Here is a 17,865-nt window from a genome sequence, read left to right on the forward strand (position 1 = left end):
CAGGAAGGCCAGATTAGAGTTTGCCAAACGACATCTAAAAAAGCCTTCACAGTTCTGGAACAACATCCTATGGACAGAGGAGACCAAGATCAACTTGTACCAGAGTGATGGGAAGAGAAGAGTATGGAGAAGGAAAGGAACTGCTCATGATCCTATGCATACCACTTCATCAGTGAAGCATGGTGGTGGTAGTGTCATGGCATGGGCATGTATGGCTGCCGATGGAACTGGTTCTCTTGTATTTATTGATGATGTGACTGCTGACAAAAGCAGCAGGATGAATTCTGAAGTGTTTCAGGCAATATTATCTGCTCATATTCAGCCAAATGCTTCACAACTCATTGGACGCCGCTTCACAGTGCAGATGGACAATGACCCAAAGCATACTGCAAAAGCAACCAAAGAGTTTTTTTAAGGGAAAGAAGTGGAATGTTATGCAATGGCCAAGTCAATCACCTGACCTGTATCCGATTGAGCATGCATTTCACTTGCTGAAGACAAAACTGAAGGGAAAATGCCCCAAGAACAAGCAGGAACTGAAGACAGTTGCAGTAGAGGCCTGGCAGAGCATCACCAGGGATGAAACCCAGCGTCTGGTGATGTCTATGCGTTCCAGACTTCAGGCTGTAATTGACTGCAAAGGATTTGCAACCAAGTATTAAAAAGTGAAAGTTTGATTTATGATTATTATTCTGTCCCATTACTTTTGGTCCCTTAAGAAGTGGGAGGCACATATGCAAAGTGTTGTAATTCCAACACCGTTCACCTGATTTGGATGTAAATACCCTCAAATTAAAGCTGCCAGTCTGCAGTTAAAGCACATCTTGTTTGTTTCATTTCAAATCCATTGTGGTGGTGTATAGAGCCAAAAATGTTAGAATTGTGTCGATGTCCCAATATTTATGGACCTGACTGTAAATATCCCATGGCTCTTTCACAAAGCTTGTAAAGCTTTACTCCATATCTTGCCCTCTTACTTGGAATATACTGCTTAATTCCAAGCCGGCCAGTGAAGTGGACAAGGGATTCATCTACACATATATTTTTATCGGGGACAAGAAGTTCAGTAAATCTTTGGGGAAGAAAAATTAAGAAGTGGGCGAATTTGTCATAATTTGGGTGATCTCTGGGAGGGCACTGGGTATTGTCCCTGAAATGAAGGAAACGCATGATCGTCTCGTAGTGTGACCTGGGCATTATAGAAGAATAAAGTGGCATGTGGTGTATTGTGTGTGTGTGTGGACCAGTATGCATGTCCTTCATATTTTTTTTGTAAGCCTCATGTTAGAGGGGAGGCCCAAAAATAACTTAAATTCCTCCAATGTAAGTGGTCTCCATTCAAACGGACAAGCATAGGATGAACTGGGGTTGTTAGAAATGAATTGGGTGTCATAAAGGTTTGTCTGGTCTGCAATAAACTGTAATAAAGTGTTGGGCAAAAATAAATTTAAAAAAATCAATCGCTGAAATATTCTGTGTTGGCCTGCACACCTGGCTGTGCCGTGAAAGGGGGAATGCTTGCTAATCCGGAGTTGGAGGGCAGCCATAATGGGTTGGCAAGAGCACCTGGGAGGTATGTTTGGGCCCTGCTTCTTGGGGGTTGATGGAATAATCCAGTGCTGGTACTGGGTCTTTTCTCTATTGGTCTAGTGCCATTGGCATTTGCAGATTGACCATTTGGGTGTATGGCACTGCTGGTGGCTGCCTCGTTTTCAGAGTGCCGTATCTTTTTAAGAGGAACCCTTTCCTCCTCTGATTCAGTCGCTGACCCACTACTCTCTATGGGCTCATACACTGAATCGGTATCGGAAGGTGAGAGCTCCCCGCTTCTCTCATCTGTCATACTGAGGATTTTGACCATCTCCTCACTAGTGTAAACTTGTTTTGACATGGCAGGCTCTGGTGGCACTGGAACAGGTAGATTGCTGTGCTGAAGTTTGCTGTAGGACGGGTACTCTGGTGATGGTGGCTGTGTGACCGTACTCTGCTGATGGTGGCACTGATGGACGACAGGTACACTGCTGGGTGACGGGTGCAATGCTGGGTGACAAATGCGCTGCTGATGAGCACTGATGTGCGAGAGGTACACTGATGGGTGACAGGTACACTGTTGGGCACTGCTGGGCGACAGATGCACTGCTGATGAGCACTGATGGGCTCATGGGTGATGGGTACACTGATAGGTGACAGGTGCACTGCTGGTTGGGCGACAGGTACACCGATGGGCGACGGGTACACTGATAGGCACTGCTGGGCGACAGGAGCACTGATGGGTGACAGGTGCACTGATTGGCAATGGGTACACTGATGGGCACTGTTGGATGAAAGGTACACTGATGGTGACAGGTAGACTGATGGGCAACAACTACACTGATGGGCACTGTGACAGGGGCTGTGATCTCTGTATGCACTGTAAAAAACAGTAACTCACTATTAGAAGATTCCTCTCCTCACACAAGATCTGTGTGTGAGGAGAGGAAGCTGGTAACAGTGAGTTACCACTCTGTGTTTACACTTATGACAGGCTGTGATTGATCACAGTCTATCACATGGAAAAAAAACACAGCCAACAGCTCCTTGCCACGATCGATGATGATCTGTGTCCCAGGAACACAGATCAACAGCGATCGCGGTGTGCTCCCGTGGCCGCGCATGCGCGGTCAGAGTGGGACGACGTCATATGAACGAGAGAACCCAGAACCACCTTGCGCCCGTCATTACCTTATATGGCGGGCGGAGGTGGTTAAAGAAATTTGGATTTGGTGACCTGGAGCAAGTAAACTGGTAAGAAAATTTTCTGACACTCCTTTACAGCCTGCTTGTTCCAGGTGTGCAAACCATTCAGTAAATATACTGTACTTTTTTTTTTTTTTTGTCTGAAATGAACTTTATATTGAATGTCCATCCGTGTAAATCATATTCATATTTTCTAACCTATCAATGCTCCTAATACTCTGGATCTTTTGTTCTGCATAGCTATTGACAATTTTTTTTTTGCTTATTGCTTTTACAGGTTCTTTAAATCACGCAGCCAGCAAGAAACTGGACTTGGAAGCGTGGTTTCCTGGCTCGGCTGCATTTAGAGAGTTAGTGTCTTGCTCAAATTGCACTGACTATCAGGCACGAAGGCTGCGCATCCGTTATGGACAAACAAAAAAGATGATGGATAAGGTAAAGTAATAGGCTAATTTTAGTCAGCAGTTCCCCTGAGAAGATTGCCTAGCTCACTCTACTAGTAGGAAGAATTTAAAAATTGGAGTGTCCAAAACTCTGAATTCCACCACAAACAAAGTGTCAAATACTTTGTTTTTGTTTATTTGACCACTTTCTTTTACTTTCACCTTTGGTGGTAATTATAGAGTACAATTTTTAGTGGCCACCTTTTGGAATAGAGGGAAAATATTCCAATGGGGACAATAGTTCTAGTGACGGGTGGGGGGGGGGATGAATTTTCTTTCACTTCCTGTTTTGGGTTTGGAACAGGAAGTGAGGAGAATCGCCAAAATGAGACACAGATGGCAAAAAAATCTATACCCCTACTCTATCCAAAATGGAAAAAAGTTTTGCCTTTAGTTTTACTTAAACTATTCAGCTGTGACACTTTTCTCAGTATTTTTTTTTCTATGGTGGGTTCTTGTCAAGAATATACTAGCCATGAATATGTTACGTTTATTTTGGCTGGGATCTGCAATAATCAGCCATCCAGACTGGTATGATACTATACAAAGGATTTGTTTTAATACCTGTGGGGGCTTAGAAATACATGTATTTTGCTGTTTACATAAGTATATCAGGAAACGCAGCAGCTGCTTGTATTGCTGTTAGCAAGTAGTCCTTGAGTGAGGCCTAAGGTGTGAATCAGTGTGAGGGGGGGGCTCCATTCAATGGATCTCCAGATGATAAAAGTGAATATTTAATGTTGAACTTGATCAAGCTAATCATTACATAGGATCCCTTCATGTCACTTGCAAACTAAGGGCTCGTTCACACTTGACTGTTTTCCAACTCTTGTCAAACACCCCTATAGCGTTTGACAAGCATTGGTTTGCGGAGCGTTTTTTAACGCTCTGCAAACGCTGCATGCGTGGATTAGCAGCGGTTGCTAGGCGTTTGCCAAGCGTTAAAAATGCCCCACAAACGCCTAAAATGAAGTTTGAATGGTGTTAACGCTCCGCAACCACATCACAAACGCCGGCCGGGCATTTGCGGAGCGGCACCATAGACCATAGTAAAAACGCTTCCCAAATGCCTGTCTGCCGCTTGCAAACAAGGCTAGTGTGAACGTAGCCTAACTCTTCCGATATTCAGAGAGTAAAGATGATCTATACTGAGAGAAATATGTAGGCTGCCTTTTCTGACCTCCTTGTTTTAAATGTTAGTTGCCTGGCTGTCATGCTGATCCAATTGTTTCAATACTAACCATAACTAGCATGCAGATCAGAAACAGTAGAATTCAACAATGGCTGCCCACATCTCTCTTTACTTTCTGTACTGTTTTCATTTAAAGTTGTATTAAACCTAAAAAATTGACAGGCAGGGAATTCATGGCAGAAGAGACCCTATTGGTCATGCCTGTCAGAAGCAATGTATACTGAACTGCACATGCACAGCTCAGAGTACATTGTGTACTCACTCTGTGGGAGTGATGTCATCATGGCCCGTATATTCAAGAGACTGAAATGAGTGAACCCAGAAGGAAGCCCGGGTGAAGTTGGAAGTGCTCTCCCTCTGACAGTGCACCACCTCCAGTGGTAGATAGGTCCGTTAAAAATCTAGGATTTGATGCATACTAGCACATTATGGTATAAAGCTGCAGGGGGACTGAATTTAAAAAAAAAAAAAACTTTCCGCAATTTACAGTGGGGATCAAAAGTTTGGGCACCCCAGCTAAAAATTTGTATTAATGTGCATAAAAAAGCCAAGGAAAGATGGAAAAATCTCCAAAAGGCATCAAATTACAGATTAGACATTCTTATAATATGTCAGCAAAAGTTAATTTTATTTCCATCATTTACACTTTCAGAATAACAGAAAACAAAAAAATGGCGTCTGCAAAAGTTTGGGCACCCTGCAGAATTTATAGCATGCACTGCCCCCTTTTGCAAAGCTGAGACCTGCCAGTGTCATGGATTGTTCTCAATCATCGTCTGGGAAGACCAGGTGATGTCAATCTCAAAGGTTTTAAATGCCCAGACTCATCTGACCTTGCCCCAACAATCAGCACCATGGGTTCTTCTAAGCAGTTGTCTAGAAAACTGAAACTGAAAACAGTTGACGCTCACAAAGCTGGAGAAGGCTATAAGAAGATAGCAAAGCGTTTTCAGATGTCAATATCCTCTGTTCGGAATGTAATTAAGAAATGGCAGTCATCAGGAACAGTGGAAGTTAAAGCAACATCTGGAAGACCAAGAAAAAAGCAACATCTGGAAGACCAAGAAAAAAGCAACATCTGGAAGACCAAGAAAAATATCAGACAGAACAGCTCGCAGGATTGTGAGAAAAACAATTCAAAACCCACCTTTGCCAGATCTTTCTGGAGGGATCGTGCAGTCAGACACTGGAGTTGTGGTACACTATTCCACTATAAAGACATACTTGTACAAATATGGTCTTCATGGAAGAGTCATCAGAAGAAAACCTCTTCTACGTCCTCACCACAAAAATCATCGTTTGAACTTTGCAAATGAACATATAGACAAGCCTGATGCATTTTGGAAACAAGTTCTGTGGACCGATGAGGTTAAAATTGAACTTTTTGGCCGGAATGAGCAAAGGTATGTTTGGAGAAGAAGGGGCACAGAATTTAATGAAAAGAACCTCTGTCCAACTGTTAAGCATGGGGTTGGATCAATCATGCTTTGGGGTTGTGTTGCAGCCAGTGGCACAGGCAACATCTCACGAGTAGAAGGAAAAATGGATTCAATAAAATTTCAGCAAATTTTGGATGGTAACTTGATGCCATCTGTGAAAAAGCTGAAGTTAAAGAGAGGACGGCTTCTACAAATGGATAATGATCCTAAACACACCTCGAAATCCACGGGGGATTACATCAAGAGGCGTAAGCTGAAGGTTTTGCCATGGCCTTCACAATCTCCTGACCTCAACATAATTGAAAATCTATGGATAGACCTTAAAAGAGCAGTGCGTGACAGACAGCCCAGAAATCTCAAAGAACTGGAAGACTTTTGTAAGGAAGAATGGGCAAAGATACCTCAAACAAGAATTGAAAGACTCTTGGCTGGCTACAAAAAGTGTTTACAAGCTGTGATACTTGCCAAAGGGGGCAGTACACGATATTAACTCTGCAGGGTGCCCAAACTTTTGCAGATGCCATTTTTTTTTTTTCTGTTATTTTGAAAGTGTAAATGATGGAAATAAAATCTAGACATTCTTATAATATGTCAGCAAAAGTTAATCTGTAATTTGATGCCTTTTGGAGATTTTTCCATCTTTCCTTGGCTTCTTTATGCACATTAATACAATTTTTTAGCTGGGGTGCCCAAACTTTCGATCCCCACTGTATATACTATATGGTCAGTACTTAACCACTTGCCTACCAGGCACTTTTACCCCCTTCCTGGCCAAGCCAATTTTCAGCTTTCAGTGCTGTTGCACTTTAAATGACAATTACGCAGTCATGCAACACTGTACCCATATGAAATTTTTATAATTTTTTTCACACAAATAGAGCTTTCTTTTGCTGGTATTTAATTGCCACTGGGTTTTTTTTGTTTTTTTCACTATAATAAAAAAAAAAATTTATAATAGCAAAAAATTTGAAAAAAATAAATATTTCTTTGTTTCTAACAGGTAAATTTTCTCCTTCACTGTTGTGCATTGATAAGGCGGCACTCATAGGCAGCACTGATGAGGCAACACTGGTGGGAATTGATGAGGAGGCACTGAGGATGCTGCACTGCTGGGCACTTTTGGGGCTGCAATGTGATTGGCCTTTTACCTTGTCATGTGATCCGTAGGTATTACAGACAGCGCTGGGTGAGCGCTGTGGGGGACGCGTTCTGGGCCCAGAACTGGAAAACTGCGCTGTAGCCATCATTCGGCTATAGCCCGGTTGTCAAGTGGTTAAAGCGGTATTAAACTGGCTGTACATTTTTGACCTATATTGCCTCAGAAAGATGATTGATGATGATGATTTTTGTCATTAGTTATAATAAAGCACAGCTTATTCAGTAAACAGTCCAAGTGGCAAAGCATTAAGTGTCAAGATCAGTGACCTTTACTAACCAATTTCCTCTAAAATGTCAGCCAGTCAGTGTTCTGTATATTGAAGTCCGAGTATAAATTAAGCATTGCACCAATAATTACCAATCAAAATTATTTCTTTGCTCCTTGCATTGTTTTAATGAAGTTTGTTTTGTCTCCGAATTGGTTGTGCTGAAGAGCTCAAAAAAAGTCATCCTCTCAGGCCCGCACCCTGTCAGACTTACAACGCACTGTTACTCTCCTTATGGCCTGCTCTGATGATGCTGAAAACAGATTACGCCGGAATAATGTACGAGTAGTGGGCCTGCCTGAGGGTGCTGAAGGGGACAATCCTGCTGTCTTTGCAAATTCAGCACTTGCCTAAAAAAACCCTCAGCAATCGATTTACCCGGCCTACCAGTTGGAATGGGCGCATAGAGTTCCAATGGGCTCCAGGACCCCATGCTCCTTCTTGGTCTGGTTACTGAATTACCTGGACCTTATTTTGGCGGAGGCAAGAAAACAATCCCTGAGGTTTGAAAATGCAGATTTGTACTTTTTTTTTTTTTTTCCTGAATTTTCATCTGAGCTGCAAAAACGTCGCAGATCATTTGTTCATGTCTGGCAGAGGCTCAGTGTCTTCAACATAGAATATTGTACCCCAGCAAACTTCACTATTTTGATACCCCTGCTTCTGCGGTGGACTGGTTGGACTCTCTTTCCTGATTGAAAGTCTACAAGTGTGCCTGATGCTTTCCTTTCTCCAAGGATGTGGTCGGTGAAATGTTCTCCTTTTTTATCCCCCCCCCCCCTTTCATTTTGCTATGTGGCCTCGATTCACAGACCGAAGCAATGAGGTTGGTCCTACATTCCACTGGAAAGGGGAGGGTTCCCTTCCTCCCACCATTGCCAAGTGCTTTAGTGTTTTACATGTTTAGGGCGATAGTCTCCTGGCTGAGTTGAATTGTTGGCTGGAGAAACAGGGATGTTATTCTGACTTTTTGGGGTTGTCCGGGTCCTGTCCACGCAGAAGTTCTGGAAGATTTGGCATGACCGCAGAAGCACACATCAGCCTCAGTTTGGTGCCAGATGGCCTTTATAAGGAGGCTCATCACTTCCTCAAGTTGCTAGATGATCTCTAGCCCCCCATGCCTTGTTCCTGTTTCCTGTGTTATTGTGACCTGGACTCGGCTTGCTCTTGGACCTGTCTACTTTGCTTAACCCCTGATCTGACCTTGGCTTGGTTCACGGAAACTCTCTCTCGCTCCTCTGTGTATGACCTCGCCTATCCCATCTGACTACGTCTGCTCTGATTCCCACGTACCTGACCTTGGCTTGAACCGGCTACCTAGTAAATCTCTAAATCCCGGCAGGGCTTGCATACCTTGCACATGCGCCACCTGTCTGCAGACCTATCTCCACACATCAGCTGTGAATTTGATAAAGTCTGGGGCGGCTGGGTTGCTTTAGTGGCAGATCATGTAATAATTATATTGGATTGTTAATGTACATTGCTTAGTGGTCTTTCTGGCCAGTGAATTCCTGTTCCTGGACTATGTGACAAAAATGCCTTTATTGAACTGGTGGGGAGAGAGTTTTTGTAACCTGTAGGATGTATGTGTTTTTGGGTAGGGGGGGGGGGTCTTATCTCTCCTGAATGTATACTGAAGTTCCCTGTACAACACGGGCATGTTTCTCCTCTCTTTTGTATATTGTATTTATTTTTTGTTTTGTAATTGGTCGACTTACTTGGCTTGTTAGCCGTAGCTTGTTTTTTGTTGTTAATTTGTATGTTTTCTAAACCATTTCTAATAAATAGTGCAATATTTAATTAAAAACTGAATCTCAAAAACTAAAAATGTTCCAACTTGTATGTTGCAGGCTGAATTTGTGCATATGTTAAATGCTACTATGTGTGCTACAACGCGAACCATCTGTGCAATTTTGGAGAATTATCAGACTGAAGAAGGAATAACTGTACCAGAAAAACTCAGAGATTTCATGCCTGCTGGTCAGTATAACAATTAACATCCTTTTTACATCTTGAATCTGATTCCAGTTCTGATTGTCCATATTTTTGTGTTAAATTATCATGCTGTTTGACTGTAAATTGCTTTTGAGCAATCTAAACCTAGCCTAACTGCTTTTCAAAGGAAAGGGGTGATATGATGTTCATCACTGTTTATTTTAACCCCATGCACTATCTGTACATGCTGCACCGCCATCAACTGAATGGGTTGTGTTCTGTGCAGTACTGCCTGCCAAATGGGGTGGGTGTGGATTTTTGCTGCAAAGCATCACTGTTGATGCTATATAAATGTATAATAATAAGAATCACAACTGTGCTATGTGAACATCCCCATCCACTGCCTTTTCAGCCTTTTAAGGAACCCTTAGTCTTAGATGATTTTGTCTATTTAAAAATCCACTAGCTGCTCAAAGCATGCACCCCACAAGTGTGAAAGTAGAAGTCCAGGGCTAAGTAGGTGTCCCCACCGTCCTGCCATGACTGAGGTTGATTTACTAAAGGCAAATGGCCTGTTCACTGTGAAGGTGTGTTGATATATATATATATATATATATATATATATATATATATATTTTTTTTAAATATTTTGTTTTTATTATTGTCAATATAATTATTTCCTTGCAAACAGTTATTCTTTGCTGGGGAATTTTATCAGAGGTTAGTGAAATTTCACTTTGCAAAGTGAACAGCCTATTATGGACATTTCCCAAAACATTTTTGGCATGTGATTTATCTGTAAAAGTATTCCATGAATAGACATCCACAAGCCCTGAGAATGATGCTGGGCACTGCCCACTTGGATGTGGCAAAATTAAATTCTTTAGTATTCTAGTTTGTAATTTTTCTGTCTGGGAAGGAGCAGTTTTGAATTTTCCATAATGTAGCTAACAAGGTGTTTCGCTATGACAGGTAAGTTAGAATTGCCAAGACTCCAGAACAGCTCTCTTAACTAATTGCCGACCGCAGATAGCCGAATGACGGCTGCACTGTGGCCGGCCAGTTCTGGGTGGACGTCATATGACGTCCTCCCAGAACGCGCTCTCCTGCGCGCCCCCCGGGGTGCGCACCCGGCGATCTCTGTGATCGTTGTGTCCTACGGACACAGCTGATCACGTGACGTGGTAAAAGGCCAATCACAGCGGCCTTTACCACGTGATCAGCCGTGTCCAATGACACGCTGATCACCGGGAAAATGCAAATGCCGGTTCTCGGCCGCACTTTCCTCACGCTGTCAGATCGTGAGGAAAGTACTGCCGAAAACCGGCAGTTGTCAGAGCCCTGATGATTGGTGCCCAGCAGTGCCACACACAAGTTCCACCCACCTGTGCCCAGCAGTGTCACCACCTGTGCCCAGAAGTGCCACCCACCAGTGCAGCCCAGCGGTTGTGCCAGTCAGTGCCCAGCAGTGATGTTAGTCAGTGCTACCTATCAGGCGACACTGATAATGGGTACTGAGACAGCACTATCAGTGCCGCCTCATCAATGCACATCAGTGAAGGAGAAAAATTACCTGTTTGAAAAATTTTATAATAGAAACAAAAAAACTTTTTTTTTTCTTTTCAAAATTTTTTGCAATTTTTGTGCTTAGAGCTTTCTTGTGGTGGTATTTAATCGCTGCTGGGCACTTTACTTTTTGTGCTATATTTGTGAGAAAAAAAAATGATAAAAATTTCATATGGGTACAATCTTGCATGACTGCGCAATTGTCAATCAAATTGCAACAGTGCTGAAAGCTGAAAATTGGCCTGGTAAATAAGGGGGTATAAGTGCCCGGTAGGCAAGTGGTTAAACAGCCTAATTCACTTTTCCACCAATATAGGGTGGCAGTAACCAGCCTATTAACTGACTGCCAGTCACCTTTCTAGTGGAAGTGAATGTTTCCATACACTTTTATATGCCACACACACCTCACCAGGTATTGTGTGTGTGTGTCATCCCAGGAAGGATTTTCACACAGCACACCTGAAAATTCATTCTAGGGTCATTATTCATGGTTAACTCGAAATTGATGGCTTTTAACTTTTTTTGCTGCCAGAGCTGTTTTTGCACGTTTAAAAAAAAAAAAAAAATAATAATAATAATAATTTTAGGCCTGAAGATTGCATAAACCTCCCAAAACGTATATTTTCTGAAAGTAGACACCTTTTTGAGAATAAAGTAACGATAGTTGCAATTTTTTGTCACAAAATTATAGTGAAGGTCTAGGAAATGCAAAATTTCAGTAAAAACCTAATTTTAGGGCACAAAAATGCATTAAATTACCCAATTTGTAAAATATAAAAGATTGAGGTTGTACGAAGTAAAGAGATACTCAACATGTCAAACATGCACCCATGAAATGGCAACAAACCTCAGTACCTTATATTTGTAATAGGCAAAGATTTAAAGGCCCCATATAGATCATCAGTTTGGCGTTAAGGAGGTCTGGTGCCAGGAATATAGCTCTCACGCCTGCGTGCATGGCGATATGCAACATGTATATCGCAACTGACATTTGACATTTTTACACGTGCGTTAATTTCTTAAAATTAAAAAAAAAATTACTTTTTTTTTTTTTTCCACCCATCGTATAGGGAACAGAAATTCCCATATATGATGATTTTTGGTGATAGGTCCTCTTTAACCCCTTCCCACCAGCGCCTCCTGGCCCTTTAAGAGCTTCAGAAGCCGGGATGGGCGGAGGTCGTCACGGCGGTTACATGATCGGGAAAGGTCACGATCGAAGAGCAGAGCGGGACCTTTCCGTGAGTACCGGACATGTGTGCTGTGAGCGCACAGGGTGTGCGCTCTCAGCACATGTTTTTTGTTAATTGCACACAAATATGTGGCTGCTCGGCATCTAGGCCCAGACGCTGGGAGGCCACAGATTGTGTGTGGCTGGCGTGAAGGGGTTAATGCGATGTCAGGGTCTTGTGCAAAGAATAGGGGAAAAAAAAATTCTAGTTTGGGCCTAGGCACTTACCTCTGTGGAACTAAAGGCTACTTGTGAACCAGCTGCTACTTCTACTATGCAGCTTGCTGCCTTACAAATTATTATACAGTGTTTATATAGCGCCAAAAATTTTGCTCAGCACTGTACAATATAGTGGGGGACAATACAGTAACAAAACAATATACGAGAGGTTTGAGGGCCCTGGTCTTTCGAGCTTACAATCTAGGAGGGAGGGGATAGTGGTACAGGAGGAAGTGGCTGTGGGGGATGGAGTGGTAGGTGGAGTGGAGGAGATTGGCTGTTAGGTGAGGGTGGGGTAGGCTTCCCTGAAGAGATGGGTCTTCAGGGTGTGCCTAAAGGTGAGGAGGGTAGCTGACAGTCTGATGGATTGTGGTAGTGAGTTCCAGAGGATGGGGGAAAGTCCTGCAGTCGGGCATGGGAGAAGGAGACCAGGGAGCTAGAAAGTAGGTGGTCTTGTGAGGAGCGAAGACTACGGGTCGGGTGGTATTTGGGTATCAGGTCGGTGAGGTAGTTTGGGGCAGTGTTATGAATGGCTTTGTACGTCAATGTTAGTAGTTTGAATTTAATATGTTTGTCATTCCCTCCATTGGCTTCCGATTGCCTGAGGGGGGTGGCAGATGTGGAGCAGTTGGAAAGGTGGATGAGTCTGGCCACTGAGTTCAGGATAGACTGAAGTGGGGATAGTCTGGGAGGAGGTAGGCCGGTGAGGAGGGAGTTGTAGTAGTTGAATCGTGAGATAAGGGAGTGAATGAGTTGTTTGTTGTGTCTGGGGTTAGGAATGTATGTATTTTGGAGATGTTACGGAGGTGGAGCCTGCATGAGTTAGCCAGCGATTGTACATGGGGTTGGAAGGACAGATGATATTTGGCAAGATTTTAGCTTAGGAGCTGGCTTGATCTGGGGCGATCAAAGGGTTAACTGTGTTTTACCACACTGCGTGCTGTGTGTATGCTTTACTATGTAAGCACGCTGCTTTGTATGGCGTTGCTATCGAGAGGCATACGAAGCAGCGTGCTGGTGCTGACGGGGGAAGAGATCTGTATTGTTTACATACAGACATCTTTCCCATCAGTGATACTCTGCGATCGCCGGGTGCCAGTGGGGAATCGCCCTCCGAGACTCGGTGATTGACAGCTGAAGCCGCCAACCCGGAAATACAAAATCACATATATAAACGTGATTTTGCGCTGCCCTGTAGCAGTAGTTCAGCTATAAGGCAGTTGGGAAGCAGTTAACTTCTTCGTGAACAACTTCACACAGAAAACAGTTGACAAGTTTCAATTCCTATGCCCTGTATTCACGTGAATATTTTGGAACCAAGAAGAGGATAGCATAAAACGCTCCCAATTTCTGAGAACGGACTTGAATTACTTTACTATTGCTTGTAAAGGAGATTTGATGTAGGAACATCTTTTGTCTCTAAATTTTGTAACTGCTCATTTAAAAGTTTTTAGCAGAATGTGGGCAGACTGGGTGGGTGATATCAATCTTACCTCCTTGGGCCTTAGAGCTGAGGTTCTTGATAGAGTACATTTTCCATGTTCTCTGCTACTCTTTGTCTAAAACATTTGAAGGCAACCTTAATAGATGATCTAACTAGGTATTTGTATACTGTGCTGCTTGTTTGTCTTGTAATGATGGGCTTACATGTTGTGGCTACAATTTGTAGTAAAATGGCTGATTGATTGCCCTATATCTATGTATTAAAGTAAAGGAATAAGTGAGCGTGCTTTTTTTTAGAAATTAAAGCAGCTAGGCACACGGGATAATCAACAAAAAATCCTCACAAGAAAATATCTATAAAAGTGCAGCGCTAAAAAGTTATCATACATATATGAAAAACACAATGATTAAATGTGAATAAAAATAGTCCCAGCAACGGTGACTTGGCGTAAAAGTGCACACTAACCCGATGTGCACATTAAAAGTGCTCATGGGGCAATCATCAGAGTAGAAATGGTGTTCTCTTGGTCAGAGAGGATCCCCGGGTGGTGCAGAGCTGGGCAGGAAGAGAGACTCCTTGACTACCGAGAACAGAATGATTATCCGCCTGAAGAAAACGACTCCTCCACTGGGCAAAAAAAGTATCTGGAAAAGGTTGCTCCCTACGGGGGGGGGGGGGGTCAAGAAAAGATGCCCATAGTGAAGTATTGCATAAACAATTTATTGTAATAAAAATGACAGTAGCAGAGGGGATGCAGCCAGTAAAAACAAGTAAGTACAGACAGGACTAACCGTCCTGTCAGATGTAATAGCCGCTGGAGCTCCACGATGTTCCGACGGCGTGTGTAGGCTCCTCCTTACGCGTTACGTGCCAAGCACATCCTCAGAGAAAGAACCAATGGGCGCAATGACATATCGATCCAAATTAAATAGACAAAATGGCACATGCGCAATTGCTCGGTGCCATTTTGTTGAAGTCCAAATAGTGCACAACCATTGAAAAGATGGCAGTAAAATAACAATTGTAAGTTGTCAAACAAGGTAACCAAATACCTGTTTAACAGAAGAATTAAACAGGAAAAAACAATAATGCAGGTAAAACCACACAGGGGAATGTGGAATCACAGGACAACAAAACAGGGGGAGGGGAGGAATAAAGGGGAAGGGGAGGAACATATTACTTACATTTTAAGTAACATATTAAAAAAACAGCCACAAATTAAAAGGACTGAATATATAAAAATCTTAACACTCATTAAGAGTTTAAACATCAATAAAAGCAAATAATAACTCCATTAAAAAGAAAAAAAAAGGGAATGAAAAAATTGAATACATAAAATGAGAATTGACAAGGAAGAAAGTTTGGGAAACTGTTGATTTCAACTATTGTCTATGAAGCAATTCACGTCGAGTTTGACGTTTAGACCCCTTGGGTATGAGGTTTCTAATTGGCAGATATATCTAGTTTCAAGTTGGGAAACTGCCCGAGTCTTATATGTGCCTCTCCAATGTGGGACAATAGTATCGATCTACTCTGATGATTACTCCATGAGCCTTATGAGCTCTACATTGCACTTTTAATGTGCACATCTGGTTAGTGTGCACTTTTACTCCAAGTCACCTTTGCTGGGACTATTTTTATTCACATTTAATCGTGGTTTTGATATATGTATGATATCTATCTATGTAAGTGTAGCGCGAAAAAGTTATCTATCGGTTCAGCTTGCTTGTCCTTATGCACCAAATGGACAAGACTGTTTTCTGTTCTGGATCACACAGCATCTGGCAAATGCCTTGCCATCCCATGCTAATGTAACAATTTTTCAGCTGCATGGTGAGTGCTGTGTGTATGTTTTTTGCCTGATTGCATGTCACATCTAATTATTTCCTGTGAAGAAACTCTGTAGTTCTCAACTGCACCAGCTGTACACAAACTATCTGTTCTCATATTTCACATGAAAGTCAGTGGCATACTGATTGCAATTTCTATACAGAAACGGCTGCCACAGGCATGTTAAAAAGGTACGCCACTATAGGCAACAAATTACACTGTGTGAAACTACATGATCTTGTGCAGGTAGGAATGTTTATAGTGACTTAACGAAAAGATTGTTGCCCGCTACTGAAATATTGAGGTATGAGATTTGACTCCCACCTTTCCCCAGCCTCTGTCCTTCACAGCATCACATGCTGACTATAACTACCCCACTCTTAGCCCTGAAGAGTGGTTGGGAGACCTGGCTTTCATCTTTCTTGCTGCTCCAAAGAAGCTTACAGAGAAGGCACAAGGCTGCATGATTATATGGATGTTTGGCAGCGTTTAGAGTAGGAGGGGGTAGGGGTTGTGCAGCTTGTCTGTCTTTGTAGGCAGAGGGCTGCAGAAAGAAGGGGAGGGTGGCTGAAGTGCTGGCTATAACTCCCCTATATGCCTACAAATTGGGCTTTAGCCTGGGCTGGAGGTAAAGCCATCACTGACCTAAATTAAAATGGCACTTACTTTGAAAGGGACCAACACAGGGTCCTTTGGGGGACAGTTTATGAAGCATTTTCATCATCTGGAAAGAGTATGTATGCAATAAGTGGAAAGTGTGCTAAATGGAAAAAACGACAACCAAGAATACTCAGAGCAAAAAGGAAAGTATACATGAAAAGCCTAGGAAGACATTTTGACAGAAGGGAGGTTAGAAACTGCTGAAGAGCAGAAAGACCTGCCAGCTACCAGGCCAGAGGTGCGATTTTAATACCTAGTCATCCTGGCTCCACCATGTTACTTCTGGTTCGAGGCTGAGATGGCAAGGTGAGCAAAGCCCCACAGGAAATTCTGCCTATCAGTTGCTGTGGTACTGTAATTATGTGCATACGGCCAGGAGGTAGCAAAGCTGGACCAGAAATTACACAGCACACCACTGTGTAAGGAAAGCAGCACAGTCGAGAGATAAAAGTAGTACTTCAACACTGCAGTTTAATAAATGCAGCATAATAATGCAGGAAATCCCTGCCACTAAGGGTGCCTGGAAGCCTTCCTCCTTTGAGAGAGTTCTCACAGCCACTGTCAGTCACCACTGTCTGTTCCTGGGCTAATCCTCTCCCAGTTCTCACACTTAGAGCCTCTGGGGGACAGATGCAGCATCCACCTAGGTAAGTATGGCTTAAAAAAAATAAACTTCTTTTTAATACTTGATGTAATTTGCTTTTTACCTGCAGTTTAAGTTGACAAATGGATCTCCTTAAATTATCACTGTTTTTCTTCCCTACAGGACTTAGGGATATAATAACATTTGTGAAGCCAGCTCCAATTGATCAAGAACTGACAAAAAAACAAAGGAAACAGGATGGAGGAAAAAAGAGTCAAAATAGTGATCTAGAATCTCAGATGCAGAAAATGGAAGTCAACAGTGCATAATCCATGCCGGTGCACAGGACCTATTAACCATTACAACAGACCATTACATTATTGGACTTTAGTCATTTTCATTTACTCCTGCAATATTAGTCATGCTCTTTTGTTTGTTCCTGTTTACAACAAAGACCAGTTGGACTGTTTAATTCAGGGGATATTACGGTGGCAAAGTGGAACCAAATGTACTCATATATATAAATAAATAAGAAAAAGCAGGCTGTTAAAACTGTGTTTGTGTTTAGTGCAATACAGGGCAGTTTGTTGACGAGAAAATTAGTGTGTATTTTTTATATATACACTTTTTTATATATATATACATACATACAATTTTTAAGAGCTTATATATTTTTTCTTGTTCAAGTATTTTTTTTTTTATTTGGAAAACGCAAAAAATCACCACCAGAAGTCTGCAAGTAACAGCAGTCTCCTCGCAGGGAGAGCCTCCTCCTGTAACACTGTATCCAAAGATGGCAGAGGTTAACACATTCACCTGGGAAACCTTTGGGAGTGTGTGAGCCAAGGACCAGATTGCATTTAGTATATAGGAGAAATGTAATTTAACATTTAATGGAATTTATGGCTCCAGCCAAGCTCTCTAATCCCACCGCATTGCATCCAAAACTAAATAACTTTAGTTATACTTTCATTTACAGTTTAGGGGTGAATCTCCTTAATGGGAGTACAGAGAGCAATAAAAACAGATAAGTGCTCTAAGCCCTCTGCACTTTATTCAAAACTATATAACTTTAGTTATACTAATTTACAGTTTTAGGTCTTTTGCCATAGATAATATTGCTACATTTCCATACACTAAAAATATAAACTTAGTCTAGGTAC

At 42.3% G+C, this 17,865-nt stretch overlaps 1 protein-coding gene across 1 annotated transcript; it reads left to right on the forward strand.

Annotated features, from left to right (window-relative positions):
• The first annotated feature begins 2,985 nt into the window (after positions 1 to 2,985).
• Positions 2,986 to 17,254, forward strand: LOC149441441 (serine--tRNA ligase, cytoplasmic-like). Its single transcript, XM_089657334.1, has 3 exons — positions 2,986 to 3,171; positions 9,085 to 9,214; positions 16,886 to 17,254. The coding sequence occupies exons 1-3, from the start codon at positions 3,160 to 3,162 to the stop codon at positions 17,029 to 17,031; spliced, it is 288 nt and encodes a 95-aa protein (XP_089513460.1). The 5' UTR covers positions 2,986 to 3,159; the 3' UTR covers positions 17,032 to 17,254.
• Positions 17,255 to 17,865: the final 611 nt, after the last annotated feature.

Source organism: Staurois parvus, unplaced genomic scaffold, assembly GCF_062004578.1.
Source record: "Staurois parvus isolate SC_StPar_1 unplaced genomic scaffold, SC_StPar_1.0 ptg000984l, whole genome shotgun sequence".
Lineage (NCBI taxonomy): Eukaryota > Metazoa > Chordata > Amphibia > Anura > Ranidae > Staurois > Staurois parvus.

Coding starts and splice junctions, on each gene's coding strand:
- LOC149441441 (XM_089657334.1), top strand. Junction 9,215..16,885: donor CAGAGATTTCATGCCTGCTG/GTCAGTATAACA, acceptor TCTTCCCTACAG/GACTTAGGGATATAATAACA.